We start from the raw sequence: 18,348 nt of genomic DNA, 5'->3' as shown, positions 1-18,348 counted from the left end.
ACTTAACTTCTGCCTGCCTCAGTTCCCTCATCTTAAAATGGGAATAATAATGGCTTCTATCTCCCAGGGTTGTTGTAAGGATAATAAAAAGAGATAACATTTGTAAAATGCTTTGTGAACCTTAAAGTTCTATTTAAATGCTTTCATTTTAAATGCTTTTTTCCCAGTTGTGTCCAACTCTTTGTGACCCCATGTGGGGTTTTCTTGGCAAAGATACTAGAATGGTTTGCCATTTTCTTCTCTGGGTCATTTTACAGATTAGGAAACTGAGGCAAACAGGGGTAAGTGACTTCCCCAGGATCACCTAGCTAATAAGTGTCTGAGGAGAGATTTGAACATGAAGATGAGTCTTTCAGACCCCAGGACTGGTGCTCATGTGCACTTTGGCGCCCCCTTGCTTCCCATATTTAAATGCTAGCAATTTTTGTTTGTTTTTTTGGTGGGGCAATGAAAGTTAAGTGACTTGCTCAGGGTCACACAGCTAGTAAGTGTCAAGTGTCTGAGGCCAGATTAGAACTCAGGTCCTCCTGAATCCAGGGCCGGTGCTTTATCCATTGTGCCACCTAACTGCCCCAATTATTATTTTTTTGATGGTGTAGCTTATTTCTGTAAGTTCAGGAGTTAACTAATATAGCATATAATATTCCTAGCTCTGTGGAAGATATTTTAAATTTAATGTCCCCTAAATACCTTTTTGATTAACATTTGTCTCTTTAACAACACATCTATGCATTGTGCTTAGGTCTTAAGGCCACCAATGCCAAGGAAGCATCAGCCTCAGTTATTTGGCCACTAGATGTCACCAATGCTCTTTTCTAAGACTCAGTGAGGAGGATCCCATGATTGGAAGAGGGGAGAAGCCAAATGTCCTTTCTGCTGTCCAAGGCATTTCCCTTCTAACATGCTTTAGATGCAATGATGATTATTTGTGTGAAGAAACCACAGCTCCCCAGCTCCAGGCACCCCAAAGCCTTATCTCACCTGAGCTTGCATGGGATCATAGCTTTAGATGAAAGGGATCTCCCAATCATAAGTGCAATATACTCAGAATCATAGGATTTAGAAGTGGAGACCATCTGGCTCAATTGTTTCATTTTACAGATGAAGAAACAGAGGCATGTTCTTTTGAGCAATTTCTGAACATACATGTCTTACTTTTTTTTTTTTAATTTAATTTTATTTTTGTGGGGCAATGGGGGTGACTTGCCCAGGGTCACACAGCTAGTGTCAAGTGTCTGAGTCCAGATTTGAACTCAGGTCCTCCTGAATCCAGGGTCGGTGCTTTAACCACTGTGCCACCTAGCTGCCCCCATGTCTTACTTTTAAAGCAAATATCAATCACTTCCTAGTTGTGACTTTGGACAAATCACTTTCCCGGTCTGGGTCTTAGTTCTCTTCATTATAAAATGAGGGGGTTAGGTTAGATGGCTTCCAACCTTGGTCTTACTGGCTCCACAGCTCTACAGCTCTACAGCTGGCATTCATTGTGCCAGGAGTCTTTTGAGCCTCAGTTTCCCCTGCTGTAAAATGAAGAGGTTAAACTAGATTTCTTCCAAGGTCCCTTCCAATTCTAGATCTCTGATCCTAACATCCTTATGTGACTTTCATTATACCCTTTAATAACAACAATAATTAAACTTGACTTATATGGTATTTTAAGTGCTTTGTGTATATTATCTCATATGAACCTCAATAACTCTCTAAGTGCTACAGGTATTATTATTCGCACTTAACAGATGAAGAAACTGAGGCTTAAAAGACTGCTACTTGTCCATGGTCTCACAACTAACAAGTATGAAAGGCAGGATTTGAACCTAGGTTTTTCATAATCCAAGTGCAATGCTTTAAGTGCTATGGAAGGACAGAATAGTCAACAGTGTATAGGTTATACTTTAGCAGACTTAATCCCAGACCTCAAAGGGCAGCTAGGTGGCGCAATGGATAAAGCACCGGCCCTGGATTCAGGAGGACCTGAGTTCAAATCTGGGCTCAGACACTTGACACTAGCTGTGTGACCCTGGGCAAGTCACTTAACCCTCACTGCCCTGCAAACAAACAAACAAAATCCCAGGCCTCATGCTAATCTATATATCCCTTGGGCCCTTCCTTTGACCACATATGTACAGGTACAACCAGGTGGCACAGTGGATAGAGTGCCTGGCCTGGAGATAAATTCAAATTCAGTTTCACAATTACTATCTGTATGACCCTAAGCCAGTCACTTAACCCTGTTTGCCTCAGTTTCCTCATCTGTAAAATGAACTGGAGAAGTTAATGGCAAACTACTCTAACATCTCTGTCAAGAAAATGCCAAATGGGATCACAAAGAGTCAGACGTGACTGAAAACAACTGAAAAATGACTGAACAAAGCACATTGAACCTAGAGGCAGAGGACATATTTAGGGCTGGAAGGACCATAGGCTAATAGGGCTGGAAAAGACACCAGAAGCCATCCAAACCAACCCACTAATGTTACAGATGAGGAAACTGAGGCTCAGGAGAGGAAGTGACTTGTCCAAGGTCCCACGGGTGAACAGAGTGAATATTTCCATCTCACTTATAAAATCATAGAATCATAGACTATTAGAACTGGAAGGAATCTCAGAGGTCATCTAGTCCAACCCCTTCATTTTACAAAGGAGGAAACTGAGGAAGGATTATTAATTTGACCAAGGTCACATGGATAGTAAGTGGGTCTTTCTTTTGAACACCATGATTTTGGGACAGGGGAGATCATGATGGACTAAAACAATCAAGGAAGACTTCATGAAGAAAGTAGGACTTGATATGATTCCTGAAGGATCCACAGAATTGGGAAAAGCAGAGAAGAGTGGGCAAAGGATTATAGCTTTGGAATTTCTCTCTGAGCCCATCTTGTCCAACCTCTTCATTTTTTGGAAGAGGCCCAGAAAAGTAAGATAACTTGCAGATAGAAAGTAGAAGGGGGCAGCTAGGTGGTACAGTGGATAAAACGTAGGCCCTGGATTCAGGAGGACCTGAGTTCAAATCTGGCCTCAGAAACTTGATATTTACTAGCTGTGTGACCCTGGACAAGTCACTTAATCCTCATTGCTCTGCAAAAAAAAAAGAAAGAAAGAAAGTAGTAGAGGGGGGTTTTGAACCCTGATTCTCTGATTATGAATGCAGCCATTTTCCCATCATGCCATAATGCTTGAAGGTAGGAACTTAGGGTGTGAAATGGACATAGGTGTTGGGGGAAGGAGAGAAGAGAGGGAGATAATTAAAGGGGGGCAACGAAAACATAAAGGGAGGTGTTCTATTGAGTTATACTGGGAAATAAAGTTTGCTAGGTAGAATGAGCCAGATGGTGGAGAGCCTTGAATGCCTGGCTCCAGAGCTTGATTAACCCTACATTTAGCTTTAGAAGTTCCTGGATTTACCACTTATAAACTATGTGGCGTTAGGAAAATCACTTCACCACTAGTATCTCTATTTCCTCATCCGTAAAATGAGGAAATTGAATTATGTTGAAAAAATAAAGGTTTCTGGGGGTGGGGGTGGAGCCAAGATAGGAGAGGAAAGTGACTTGCCTGAGCTCTCCCCGAGAAGCTTCCAAATACCTTCAAATAATGCCACAAGACAATTCCTGGAGCAACAGAACCCACAAAAAGACACGTTGAAATAATTTTCTAGCCAGTAACACCTTAGAAGCTGGGCATGAAAGGTCTGTTGAACAGGGGTAAGAGTGGAGTGCAGCCCAGCACAGGCTGCAGCAGTGCAGACCAAACCCCAGGAAACCAGGAGCAGATCTCAAGAACCTCTGAATCAGCAGCAGCAGCAGCAACTGCTTATGAAACTCCATTCACAGACAGCAAGGGGGTCAAATAATTGGCAAGAAGGAGATTATAGGGATCCCTTTGCTAGCACTGAGGCAGGACTCTGTTGTATTGCCCATACTTGGATCCAGGTCACAGTATTGGGTGGTAGTCCCAGGTAGGGGAGGAGTACAAGCACACCAGAGTTTGCAGCCACAGGAGAGCAAGACTTTGTTCATAGTTCTAGGGCAGAATAGCAGGCCTGTGGTTGCTTGCAGACCAGAGCACAGGCCAGGAGAGTAGTAAATATACCTCTCCTTAAATCATACAACCTTGGAAGAACTAAAAGCTTACAAATTCCTAGAAGTATCTCTGAAAACAGCTACTCAACCCCCCTGAAGCTTGGGACAGTGTGCCCTACACCCCGGAAGCAGTGCTCCACTTTGAAAGCTGAGAAATAGGCTGGAAATTGAGCAAACAGAAAAAAATGTTGACCATAGAAAGTTCCTATGGCAACAAGGAAGATAAAAATGCACCCTCAGAAGAAGATAACAAAGTCAAAGCTCCTACATCCAAAGCTTCCAAGAAAACTATGAATTGGTCTCAGACCATAGAAGCACTCAAAAAGGACTTTGAAAATAAAGTAAGAGAGGTAGAGGAAAAAATGGAAAGAGAAATGAGAGTAATGCAAGAAAAACATGAAAAAAAAGTCAACAGCTTGGTAAAGGAGACACAAAAAATACTGAAGAAAATAATATCTTAAAAACCAGACTAGGGGGCAGCTAGGTGGTGCAGTGGATAAAGCACCGGCCCTGGATTCAGGAGTACCTGAGTTCAAATCCAGCCTCAGACACTTGACACTTACTAGCTGTGTGACCCTGGGCAAGTCACTTAACCCCCATTGCCCCCAAAAAACAAACAAAAAACAAAACCAAAAAGAACCAGACTAGGCCAAATAGCAAAAGAGGTACAAAAAGCCAATGAGGAAAAGAATGCTTTGAAAAGCTGAATTGGCCAAATGGAAAAGGAGATACAAAAGTTCTCTGAAGAAAATAACCCCTTAAAAATTATGATTGAGCAAATGGAAGCTAATGACTTTATGAGAAATCAAGAAGCAATAAAGTAAAACCAAAAGAATGAAAACATAGAAGGCAATGTGAAATATCTCAATGGAAAAACATCTGACTTGGAAAATATATCCAGGAGAGATAATCTGAAAATTATTGGACTACCTGAAAGCCATGATCAAAAAAAAAAAAGCCTAGACATCATCTTTCAAGAAATTGTCAGAGAAAATCGCCCTGATATTCGAGAACCAGAAGGTAAAATAGAAATTGAAAGAATCCACTATTCGCCTCCTGAAAAAAAAATCCCAAAATGAAAACTCCCAGAAATATTATAGCCAAATTCCAGAGCTCCCAGGTCAAGTTGAAAATATTGCAAGCAGCCAGTCAAAGTATTGTGGAGTCACAGTCAGGATAGCACAAGATCTAGCAGCTTCTACATTAAAGGATTGGAGGGCTTGGAATATTATGTTACAGAGGGCAAAGGAACTGGTATTAAAACCAATAATCACCTACCCAGCAAAACTAAATATAATCCTTCAGGGGGAAAATGGGATTTAAATGAAAAAATGACTTTCAGGCATTCTTGATGAAAAGGACCTGAGCTGAATAGAAAATTTGACTTTCAGATACAAGACTCTAGAGAAGCATAAAAAGATAAACAGGAAAAAGAAATCATGAGGGATATTAAAAGATTAAACTGTTTACATTCCTACATGGGAAGATGATACTTGGTAACTTAGAAGAACTTTCTCATTATTAAGGCAGCTAGATGGAGTATATTTAGATAGAGGGAACAGGTGTGAGTTGAATATGATGGCATGACATATTTAAAAAATAAAATTAAGGGGTGAGAGGGGAATACTGTGGGAGAAAGAGAAAAGGAGAGGTGGAATGGGGTAAAGTATCTCACATTAAAGAAGCAAGAAAAAGCTTATATAGTGGAGGGGAAGATGGGGGAAGGTGCTAGGGACTGAGTGAACCTTACTCTCATCAGAATTGGCTCAAAGAGGGAATAATATACACACTCAATTGGGTATAGTAATATATCTTACCCTGCAGAAAAGTAGGAGGGAAAGGGGATAAGGAAATGGGGGGAGGTTGATAGAAGTGAGGGAAGATTGGGGGAAGGAGCAGTCAGAGACAAAACACTTTTGAGGAGGGACTGGATGAAAAGAGATAGAGAATAGAGTAAGTGTAATGGGGAGGGAATTGGATGGAGGGAAATACAGTTAAGCAATAGTAACTATGAAAAAATTTTGAAGTAAGTTGGTTTGACAAAGGTCTCATTTCTTAAACACATTGAGAACTGAGTCAAATTTATCAAAATAAGAGCCATTCCCCAATTGATAAAAGATCAAAAGACATGAAGTTTTCAGATAAAATAATCAAAGCTATCTATAAACATATGAAAAAATGATCTAACTCATTATTGATTAGAAATATGCAAGTCAAAACAATTCTGGGGCACTACCTCATACCTATTGGATTGAATAATAGTACAGCAGAGGAAAATGACAAATGTTGTAGGGGGGTATGGGGAAAATGAGACATTAATACACTGTTGGTGGAGCAATTTGGAACTATGGCCAAAGGGCTATAAAACCATGCATATTCTTTTACCTAGTAATACTACTACTAGGTTGGTATACAAAAAGAAATAAAAAACCAAAAAGTTGAATTTGAAATTGAGGAGATGCCCATCAATTGGGGAATGGCTGAAGAAATTGTGAGATGAGATTGTGATGGAGCACTATTGTGCTATAAGAAATGATGAGCAGGATGCTCTCAGAAAAATCTGGAAAAACTTACGAGCTGATGCAAAGTGAAATGTACTGCATACAAAGTAACAGCAATATTGTAAGATGATCAGCTGTGAATGACTTAGCTATTTTCAGCAGTGCAATGATCCAAGACAACTCTGGAGGACTTATGAAAAATTCAATCCAAATCCAGAGAAAGAACTGATGGTGTCTGAATACAAATTGAAGCATAATTTTTTAAAGTTTCTTTTTCTTAAGTTTTTTTTGTCTGTTTTCTTTCACAACCTGACTAATATGGAAATGTTTTGCATGACTATACATATATAACTTATATTGAATTGCTTGCATTCTTAGAGGGGGGGGTTGGGGAGGGAGGGAGGAAGAGAATTTGGAATATAAAGTTTTTAAAATGGACATTAAAAATTGTTTTTACATGTAAATGGGGGAAAATAAAATTCTAAATAAGAAAAAAAAGAAAAGATACAGGGTTCTATTGGTAAGAAAAGGCATTGTGGTGTAATAGGAAGAATACTGGACATGGAGCCAGGAAGTTCTGAGTTCAAATTTTGCCTTAGGCATTTACTGGCTGTGTGATCTCAGAAAAGTAACTTAACCTCTCTGATCCTTAGTTTCCTCTTCTATAAGATGAGGGAGGTGGACTCATTGACCTCTAAAATCTTGTTTCTCTATAAATCTATGATCCCATGTTAATGACTCCTCCTTTAAGTTCTAGGTTCTTTCTTAGTTGCTATGGCTCCCAAATTCGTCTCCCCATAGCCAGATTCCTTCCTGTTCAGGCTCTTCTCTGCACTTAGGTAGGATGGTTCTTGGATGACTATACTATACTAAAAGCCTTCCCAGTTTCTAATTAGTTTACCATAAGAATATCTCCCAGGAGCCCAGGATTGCATTATGCTATGATGAAGCAGAAGAATGAGACATCAATAGGGGAATTGTAATATTAGATTAAGAAAAGCATTTATTAAAGGATATCTGCTTGGAAAAAGAAACTCTAACAGGCTTTCAAGACCAATATCACACATTTTTGTAGTGTTCATGGATAGGGGTTATCAGTGTCCCTGCTTTCATGAATGATTGATATGACAAGGTTTTCAATCTCCTTTGGCCATGCCCTACCTATTAAAGTCTAGAGGATGAATTGAAAGAAATATTTACCTTTCTATGTTGCAGTGCCATGGTTCCCAAGAACAATCCAGGAGCTTGATAGATTTGCCAACCAGATTCTCAGCTATGGGGCTGAATTGGATGCAGATCACCCAGTAAGTTGAGTACTTCCTTCTCTTCTTCACTCCCTCTTTTTCTTCCTTCCTTCCTTCCTTCCTTCTGTAATGGGGGAAATGGGGTATGGGTTTTGGGGTTGGGGTTCTTAGGAATTCCTCTTTAAAGAATTACATCCTCTTGCACACAAAAGTAGTTAGAATGAGGTGGTAGTTTATTTAGGGGCAAGGGAAGGGAAGCAGGGGAAGGGAAACCATGAAAAAAATCCTTGGACTTCTCATGGGGAGATGGGCACAAAGCACTTGGCTCAGAAGTACCAATCTCCTCGAGCAGGAGACTGGCAGGTACTTTTATAGAGGACTGATGGGGGGGAGGGGTAACCATTTGACTGTGGAAAGTTCCTTTAGTGAGGGAGGACCATCCCCCACTGGTGGTAGCTGGGGGAATTGGGTGAGGAATGGAGGACCATTCCCCACTGGTAGTGACTAGAGGAATTGGGTGGGTGGCTACAGATCTCTCTTCAGGACACAAAGGCCTCAGCCACATGCAAATTTATCTCCCCAGGGGTAAGGGAGACAAGAATGAAGGGTGGAGGTTCCAAAGCTAGCTCAGTCCAAACTGGTTCTGCTTATCTCTCTAGGGTATCTGTCCTCTGGTTTAGTTTCTCAAGGAGAAGATTCCTTGATGTGCCCCAGAGAACTTCTGGGGTGCTCTGCACCCCATGACACTTCCTTCCTTCCTTCCTTCCTTCCTTCCTTCCTTCCTTCCTTCCTTCCTTCCTTCCTTCCTTCCTTCCTTCCTTCCTTCCTTCCTTCCCTTTCCTCCTCCCCTTCTCCCTTTCTTCCTTACCTTTCCTCCTCTCCTTCTTCCTTACTCCCTCTCCTTTCCTTTCCTTTCCTTTCCTTTCCTTTCCTTTCCTTTCCTTTCCTTTCCTTTCCTTTCCTTTCCTTTCCTTTCTTTCCTTTCCTTTCCTTTCCTTTCCTTTTCCTTTCCTTTCCTTTCCTTTCCTTTCCTTTCCTTTCCTTCCTTTCCTTTCCTTTCCTTTCCTTTCCTTTCCTTTCCTTTCCTTTCCTTTCCTTTCTTCTTTTCAAACTTTTATCTTTTCATATCTCTCTTTCTTCCTCTGTAAAATAAGGGAATTCAACTTTCTATCACTACCAAATGCTTTCTCTAGGACTCTGACTCAAAGCAGTACTATAAAGTGAACAATATGAGTGCCTGGGGACATCAGTGTCACCAAGAAAAAAGGGAATTAAGGGACTCTCTGACAGCTTCAAGCATTTTCCTCTTAGGGGAATGAAAACCAGAAGGCCTGAGTTCAAATTCTGGCACTACCACTTACTATTTCCAAGACTCTTTATTTCTTTTGTGTTTCATTTTTCCCACCTGTAAAGCAAAAGGGTTGGATTCTATGACTTCTAATGTCCCTTTCAGATTAAAATCTATAATTTAATGAAGTCTAGAAGCTCATGTCGGTCCCTAGAAGATGGAGACCCAGCAAAGAGGAATAGAGAGTTGCTTTGACTATTTTGTGACTTGTGTCTGTGTGTGTGTGTTGGTTCAAATGCACCACATATCTTGTAAATATATTGTTAGCCTGTTTGTTGATGTATTTGTGAGCAGAGGGAACTATTTCAGAATATCAGAGTTGGAAAGAATCTCAGAGGTCAATCAATCAGCCAGTTAGCATTGAAACTCCCAGGATATGCTAGACATTGAAGACCCAAAGAGATAAAGGAAACAATCTAACAATTTATCTATCAAGAAGTTTTCATTTTATTGAAGGAGACAACAGGCACATATATATATATATGTGTGTGTGTGTGTGTGTATGTATGTGTATATATATATATATATATGCAAAATAAATACCAGGTGCTTTTAGAGGAGAGAGGGCACTATCTGCTGAAGGGAAACCAGGAAAGGCTTAATCTGAGATCTATAGTCCATAGAGAGATTTCAGGGGGTCCATGAATTTGGATAGGAAAAATAACGACTTTGTTTTCATTAACGTCTAAGTGAAATTTGGGCAGCTAAGTAGCACAGTGTATAAATTGCTGGGACAGGAGTCAGGAAGACTCATCTTCCTTGAATTCAAATTTGGCCTTAGACACTTCTGAGCTGTGTGATCCTGGGCAAGTCATTGAACCCCATTTGACTCACTTTCCTCATTTAAAATGAGCTGGAGAGTGAAATGGCAAACCACTCCAGTATCTCTGCCAAGAAAACCCCAAATGGGGTCATGTAGAGTCGGACACAACTGAAATGACTCAACAACAAAGTGAAATTTAATATTGCCTTCTTATTTAAAAATAATACTCTGAGGAAGAGGTCTATCCATTTCATCATACTTGTCCATGGCACAAAAACAGTTCAAAACCCTTGATGTGGAAGGTGGGACTTGAGTTGAGTTTTTTGTTTGTTTTCAAATAGTTTAAAACACTATAATAAAACCTCTTTTGTTCTGACTGCTTCCAGATTCCTTAAAATTTACTTAAGAAAGCAAAGGGTCACGTTTCTCTCATCCAACAGAAGGAAATAACTTCGAGAAGGGGAAAAATGCTTAAGTCAGCCCTGAAAATGAGTCTAGAAACTCAGATTTTTCATTTATATTCACAGTCTGGTGATGAGCCCCCAAATGAGGTTTTAGCTCAGTGAATGTATAGGATCCCCCTCCCAGCATAGTTTTCCCAGGATGCCTTGTCTCTAGACACGTTTCTCACATATACTCAGAATGTTGTGGATCAGAGTTGATGCAGTAACAGACAAGGGGCCAGTTGTAAGTCAGTCAACTAGCATTTATTATGCATCTACTATGTACCAGGTACTATGCTAAGTACAAGAGATACAAAGAAAGGCAAAAGATCTTCTGTGCTCTCAAAGAACTCAACAAGCAAAAAAATTATGTAGAAAATAAGCTACAGATGAGAAATTAGGAGTAATGAACATAGGGAAGGTGTTAAGACTACAGAGGACCGAGAAAGGCATCTTGCAGAAGGTGGGACACTGAAGACTTGAAGGAAGAAGCCAAGGAAGCCAAGAGGTGGAGGCGAAGAAGGAGAGAGCTCCAGGCATGAGCTACAGCCAGGGCAAATGCTGGGAGTTGAGAGTGTGAGGAATAGCAAGGTCAGTGAGCCTTGATCCACAATTCTTCATCCAGTGGTCAATGGGAAAGTTGATATTTCTTGTATTATTCCAAGAAATGAATAAAAAGGGAACAGCTAAGAGCAAGAACTCATGCCAGTCACCAGACATCATGGGTGCTTTTTAGCCAAATCAATGAGGAGGTTCTTTATCCCCTCAATCTATATGAAGTTATTGATGGGAGAGGAAACCATCACCCAATCTAATCCTGTCCTTGATTAGATTTCTTTGAAAGATCAATCAATATATACTATGTGCCAGGCACTGAATAAATTTTAGAGCTAGAAGGGACATTAGAGTTTAACTAATCCAATTTCTCCTTTCATTGTTTATACAAGAAAAATGTGTCCCAGAGAGAGGAAGGAACTCAATTGTCCAAGCCCATTCAGAGCTGATCCTCCATTCAGTCTTGTTCAAATCCTATCCTCCCTCAGTTTCTTCACGTGTGAAAATGAGAAGGTTGGACCCAAAGACCTGTGAAGTCCTTTCCAGCCCTAGAGTGATGTTCCTATGATTTCATGCCCTATTATACACTACGATTAGTCTGAATCCCAACTCTTATCTAGGGTACATTTTTGCTTCTGGTTCCCAGTTCCCCTAATGCTTCAGTTTGCTCCTCTTTCACATGCTCATCCTCTAGAATATCCTCTCTCACTTGTTGGGGGTAGGGATGGGAAATTGAAGTATTCTCAAGGATCCCATGCCATAATTTCCTCTGGTAACCTTCATGTTACCCAGGGTACAGATGTGGTTAGTTGGAAATCTCATTGGCCTTTCTTTAATAATAATAATAAAGTCCAATGAGCATCTTTGACTCCCCTGGCCTCTGAGGACCATGAATATTTTATTGTAAAAAATAAAATTTATCAGGTACACTGACTCCCCCCACAAAGAGTAGGCGGCAGGCTCATGATGTTCCTGTGATTTGTTTGTCAGGCCCTGGGAATGCAGTCCAAGGACAAGGCAAACCCTCTTGGGTGTTTCTCAGCCTCCCCAGGGCCCCTTCACACACGAGCATGTGGCCCTGGCTATAATGTGTGAAATGGAAACAAACCCTAGCCCGGGAACCAGGAGTGTTCTTTCCAAAAGGACCCCCTGTTCCGAGATCTCTGTTGTGTTGGATATGATCTCTCTTCCCATCCCCACCCCGCCCTCACACCCCGTCCCTGAGTCTTGGCAGCTGGAGCATGACTTATATTTCATATTGGGGCCTCTAGGTCAGGGACTTGGAGAGGGGTTTGTTCTCTGCGTGGAGGTTAAAGAGCTTTCCCAGCCTTCTGCGCACTCCTGACCCAGTGTGAGAAATGAAAGGGAGAGAAGAGAGTAACTATCCCTTTGCCAAGTCCTGTTCTGGATGTCAGAGGCTTTGGATGGGGAGCTTAGAGGGGCTCTAGTTGAGGCCTCTCATTTTACAGATGAGAAAACTGAGGTCCAGAGAGGTGAAGTGATTGTTAAGTACAGAGGAGAGATTTGACCAGATCCTCTAAAGCCCAGTTCAGCTTTCTTTGCACCATACCATAGACTCATGGCATCGGAATCAGAAGACACTTAGTGGACCATCTCATCCAACTTTATCTACATGAGACTGACCTTCTCCCACACTTTCAGTAGGTGGTCATCTGGTCTTTACTTGAAGACCCTTGGTAATGGGAAAAATATGCCCTTTCAGGGTGACTCATTCCACCTTTGGAGGAACTTTCCCACTTAGGGAGTTTTATTGACATCAAGCCTAAATTGGACTCTTTGCAACCTCCCTCTTTAAGTCAGCTAGATGGTACAACAGAGGGAATGAGTGGTTTGAAATCAGGAAATCCTGAGTTTGAATCCTGCCCCAGACACCTTGTAGTTGCCTGACTCTGGGTCAGTCACTTAATTTTTCTGTGTCAATTTCTTCATCTTTAAAAGGGGAGGGGAAATAATAATAGCACTTAGCTCACAGTTCTTTCCTCTGATCCTCATAATCTGAAGGCCCTTCACTATCTTGATTGCTGTCCTTTGGACAAGCTCAAGGTAATCTCTATCCTTCCCAAGTTGTGGTTCCCACAACTGAACACAAAATGCCAACACAAGTCAGGGAAGTAGGACTGTCACCTCCTTTGTTCATGATACTGTACTTAGCTTAAATCAGCTTACTTTGGGTGGGAGGATACCTCTTCCCACTGTTGGTTCTTATTGAATCCAATTCTACCAAACTCCCCAGACCTCTCTATAACTCCCTGAAATGATAAAGCTGAACTTTCACTAAAAAATCACATTGAATGCTTCCCAATCAATTGATCAATCAACAAATATTTAGTATACATTTGCTATTTAAAGCCATAATCTTATAATGAGCTGAAGACAAATGTGGGTACAAAACATGGCAGTGAAGGAAATAAAGAATAGGTTTTGCATACACATACACAAACACCCTTAAGGTGAAGTGGGAACCCTCCTATGCTTAACAATAGTGGGCATTTCAAGCACTTTATGGCATTATTATAGGATTTTAAGGTCTGCAAAGTTCTTTGCATACATTATCTCATTTGAGCTTCCCAACAACACTGGGAGGTAGGTATTATAGGGACCATTATGCCCATTTTGCAGATGAGTAAAGATGAGTACAGATGTGATTCAGAAAGATGATGACTTACCTGAGATCTTACAGTTTCTAAGAGTAGGGGGTGAGATTTGAACCTCTTCCTAATTCCACATCTGTCTCTCTATTTACTATACCAGAGGTGTCAAACACAAAGCCCAGCAGGGTCCCCAACACTCCCAAGTATAGTCTGAACCAGATTAAAACATAAATGGGAAATATTATAAAACAAACAAATAATGAAATGTAGATAAAATATAAAATGTGGTAGGATATTAGTAATAAAAATAAACATAAATAAAATAAACATAGATAAGATTACATTTTGGCACTAAGTTGATAAGTGGTGGTCACAGATCCTTATGTACTTATGGCTCGTGGCCCTTTAAGTTTGACACCATAACATTACCTCACACCGCCTCTCTTATTGTTTGAATACATTAAAATTTGATATCCATAGGTAGATATAGATATAGATATAGATATAGATATAGATATAGATATAGATATAGATATAGATATAGATATAGATATAGATATAGATATAGATATAGATATAGATATAGATATAGATATATTCAGAGTGGGCACCTAATTCTTAGATGTAATTCTAGCAACAAATCATTAAAATAATTTTTAAAAATGAGATATTGTTACCTTTCATGAATTAATGTCGCCTCTTGCTATTGTTAAGGGTTTAACTTTGTCTTAGACTAAAGCAGAGCAGGATAGTTCATATAGTAGATAGTCCTGGTCTTGCCACATTAATATGGTGAGTTCATAGAGTTGGGGAAGTTAGGTGGTATAGTAGATAGTGCCAGGCCAGGAGTCAGGAACACTCATGTTTTTGAGTTCAAATTCAGCCACAGACACTTCCTGGTTTTGTGACCCTAGGCAAAGTCACTTAACCCTGTTTGCCTCTGTTTCTTTATCTACAAAATGAGCTGGAGAAGGAAATGACAAACCATTCCAGTATTTCTGCCTAGAAAACCTCAAATGGGGTCACAAAGAGTCATACATCATTGAACAACAACAGACAGAATTGTTTTTTTCCTCTCCCATTTTCCTTATTTTAAAGGCAGGGCAGGGGGAGTTTGATTGGTTGTTCAGTTTCTTACATGAATTGCTTGTGATAATTATGGCAAAAAACCTTAGGGGTGTTTGCATGTGTGTGTGTGTGTGTGTGTGTGTGTGTTTAAATCATGTTGCATCTTACTGCAATATGCCTGCTCCTTCCCCCCTCCTTCCCCAACAATTTATTTTCTTGTCAAAATACACTGAGTTCCGTGCTGTGCAGTCCAAATTGCTACTATTAGTTTAATTGAGATGGAGCAATTATAAATAAACCCCATGCAGTGCCTGCTGAAATTGCCGCTATTAGTTTAAATGGCGACAGGGTGATTAATCACTCACCAAGTACAGCTAACTCCCTTCTTATTGCAGCCCCTGTGGGTGACAGAAGACCTGGGGTCCCACAGAAGCATAATAGTCCTCCTGCTGACCAAAGGAAAGGGGAAATCAGGCCTAGGGAGGCAACTAAATGGGGACACGAGAGCTGGCGTCAAGGATCTGAAGGGCTGCTATGTGGAAGGAACTTACTCAGCTTGGGCTGCAAAGGGCAGAACTGGGAACAATGAATGGAAACTGTCACAAGGCCCACGTAGATTTGTCAGAAAATCTTCCTAACAATTAGAGCTGTCCCAAAGTAGAATGGGTTGACTTGGGAGGTGGTAGGTTCTCAGCAAAGGTTAGATGGCCATATCTAAAGGAAAGGAAGGGAAGGGGAGGTCATCAGAACCAAGGAAATGAAACCTTTCATTCTATTCAAGTCTCCAGATTCAACTCTCTTCTTGTAAAGATTGCACTTCATCCTCAACTAAATCTGGTGGGTATTCTCAGTACAGAACATCAGAGTCATAAAATTCTGGGACTGGAAAAGACTTTAGAGAGATCATCTATAGGATGATCAATAAAAGGACCAATAATGGTCCTCATTTCACAGAGGAGGACACTGAGTGAATGAGGAACAGAGCTGGGGATGGAACTCAGGTTCAATGCAGTATACTTGTCAGAGAACAGAGGTAGGTATCACCAGTATGGTGATATGGTAAAAGGAACACAGACTTTGACATCAGAGGATTCTAGGTTCTAATTTCACCTTAGATACTTACTAGATGTGTGACCTTCATTTTTCTGTGCCTCAATTTCCTCATCTGTGAAATGAGGGGGTTGGACTAAGTAGCTTCCAAGGTCCCTTCTAATTCTAGGTCTATAATTTGATAAACCCTTTGGACCTCAATTTCCTTCACTGTAAAATGAGTGGGTTTGACTAGATAACCTCTAAGATCCCTTCCAACTCTAGATAGATCTATGGTCCTATCACCTCTCCGGGCCTCAGTTTTCTCCTCTGTAGTATAAGGCAATCTCTGACATCCCTACCAGCCCTAAGTCTACAATCATATGATCCTATGAACTTGTTTGAGGGGGTCGTTCAATGTTTGTGTGTGTGTGCTGGGGGAGGGGGGTGTCTCTAAAAGTTGAAAAATATCTCCTGAAACATCAAACCATCCATTAAGTCACAAGAGGCCTCTCTAAAGGGGCCCTGCTGGAACAAACAATTTCACAACCTCCCCATCCCAGGACATTTAGTTCTTTCTGCATTGTGTGAAGTTTCCTGATGGTCCAAGGTGCCGCTTGTCTGTTTTCTTATGTGGCCATAACTTTTAAAATGAAAATAACATTGAACTACAAAACTGATTGCTCTGTCCTTCAGTGACCCCAATATTTCTGAAGTAAGAAGCATCCAAGGAAGTTCTGCCAGAGAACCTGCTAGGGACAGGCACTTTCTAGCCATCATCATCCATTAAGTTTATTGGGCCAGAGTCTTCCATGTTGCAGGAATTGGACACAGTGATGATCTGGAAGGGTTGGTACAGCCTAAGATAGGATCACACCATTGGAGATTTACAACTGGAAGGGGACATTGGAGATCATCTAGCCCAAGCCCCTCCTTTTAGAGAAGGGGACACTGAAGTCCAGAGAGGGCAAGTCACTCAGCCCAGGTCATACAGCAGAAGCAGGATTCATCCTCAGGTCTTATGACTGCAGATTGACTTCTCTTTCCCCTGGATGTACCAAGATAACCATGATATCAATGCTGTGTTAAGGTCCCGGGTCTCATCCAGGGCAAAACTTCATAGATTCTTGAGAAGAAGGGACCTCAGAGAACATCTAGGCTAGTTCTGACCATGGATTCCCTCTAGAACATTCCCAGTAAGTGGTCATCCAGCCTTTCTTTGAAGAACCTCCATTGAGGGAGAACCCACTATCTCCCATGGTAGCTCACTCTACTTGGACACAGCATTGATCTTTGGCTAGCTTGTCATTTCATGAAAAATTTCCACCTGTTGTGTTGGTCAACAAGATTTTATTAAGCATCTCTTATGTGCCAAGGACTGTGCTAAGCACTGGGCATGGAACTCTTAAGAAATTCAGAGTCTAATGGGAGGAGACAACATGCAAATAGCTACATATGAAAACAGTATAGACAGGAGAAGTTGGATATATTCAACACAGTGGGAGGCGCTACCATTAAGGGGGATCAGAAACAGGCTTCTTGCAGAAGGTCAGACTTTAGCTGGTTGGTCGGTTGTTGTCCTTTATTCTCAAAGAGGACCAAAATGATATTACTATGTGGAGCCAAGTCACAGTGTGTCTGACTGTGGCTGATCAGACCAATACAAGCTCAGAAGGCTCTACCACAGGTCGGGCACAAATGGTCCAAGCGAACATTTGGAGTGGAGATGTCTCTAAATTTGCACATGACACATTTCTTTTGAACCAGTGCAGTTTTGCTTTGCTCAGAGAACACAGCACCTTCTTTGATGTAGGAACACCACGCTGGGTAGTCCTTTGCCCATGTCTCCAAGTCATGTAATCAATTCCAAAGTTCTTCATAGAGACTGTGAGTAAGACTCAAGGGAAGATAAGAAGCAGAAGAGATGGAAGAAATAGTTCCAGGCATGGTGGAGTCAAGTGATGGAGTATAATGTTAAAAAAAAAAAACCAGCAAGAAGGCCAGTGTTTCTGGAGCACAGAATATGTGGGGATTTGGGGAGAGTAAGGTGTAAAAAGGCTAGAAAGATCAGAGGGAAACCAGGTTATTGAAGACCTTTGTAAGCCAAATAGAATTTTTATATTTGATCCTGGAGGTAATAGAGTTCATTGAATGGGAGAATATGACATGACTTTTGGAAGATCAGCTGAATGCAGAATGGATTGGAGTGGGAAGAGACTTGAGGCAGACAGACCCTCCAGCAGCTCTTGCAATAATCCAGGTGGCAAGGTGCTGAGGGACAGCACTAGGGTGGTGGCAGTGTCAGAGAGGGAGGAGGGGGAGTATTCAGGAAATGTTTGTAAAGTTGGAAATGAAAAGACTTGTCAATTGATTTTTGGGAAAGAGACATGGTGAAGGGTCAAAGATGACATCTTTGAGTCCAGGGAACTGGAAGGATTGTGGTGGTCCTAGTTCCAATCTCCAGTATCCAGCAGACTCGTTTGTTGTTTAGTTGCTTTTTCAGCCATGTATGATTCTCCATAACCCATTGGGGTTTCTTGGCAATATACAGGAGTGGTTTGCCACTTCCTTCTCTAGTTCATTTCATAGATGAGGAAACTGAAACAAACAGGGTTAAGTGACTTGCCCAGGGTCACACAGCTAGTCAGAGGCCAGATTTGAACTGAGGAAGATAAGTGAAATCCTGCCTGATTCCAGACCCAGTGC

At 41.1% G+C, this 18,348-nt stretch overlaps 1 protein-coding gene across 1 annotated transcript in view; it reads left to right on the top strand.

Moving 5' to 3' along the window:
• Positions 1–18,348, top strand: part of PAH (phenylalanine hydroxylase) — a 68,632-nt gene that overhangs the window by 24,081 nt on the left and 26,203 nt on the right. Inside the window, 2 exon segments of the mRNA XM_043966590.1 lie at positions 7,796–7,884; position 8,431. Of these exon segments, the coding sequence (XP_043822525.1) occupies positions 7,796–7,884; position 8,431 (90 nt within the window).

The sequence above is a fragment of the Dromiciops gliroides genome, chromosome 5 (assembly GCF_019393635.1).
Source record: "Dromiciops gliroides isolate mDroGli1 chromosome 5, mDroGli1.pri, whole genome shotgun sequence".
Lineage (NCBI taxonomy): Eukaryota > Metazoa > Chordata > Mammalia > Microbiotheria > Microbiotheriidae > Dromiciops > Dromiciops gliroides.
Note: the sequence above shows the minus strand (reverse complement) of the source record. Positions and strands in the feature narration are given on the sequence as shown.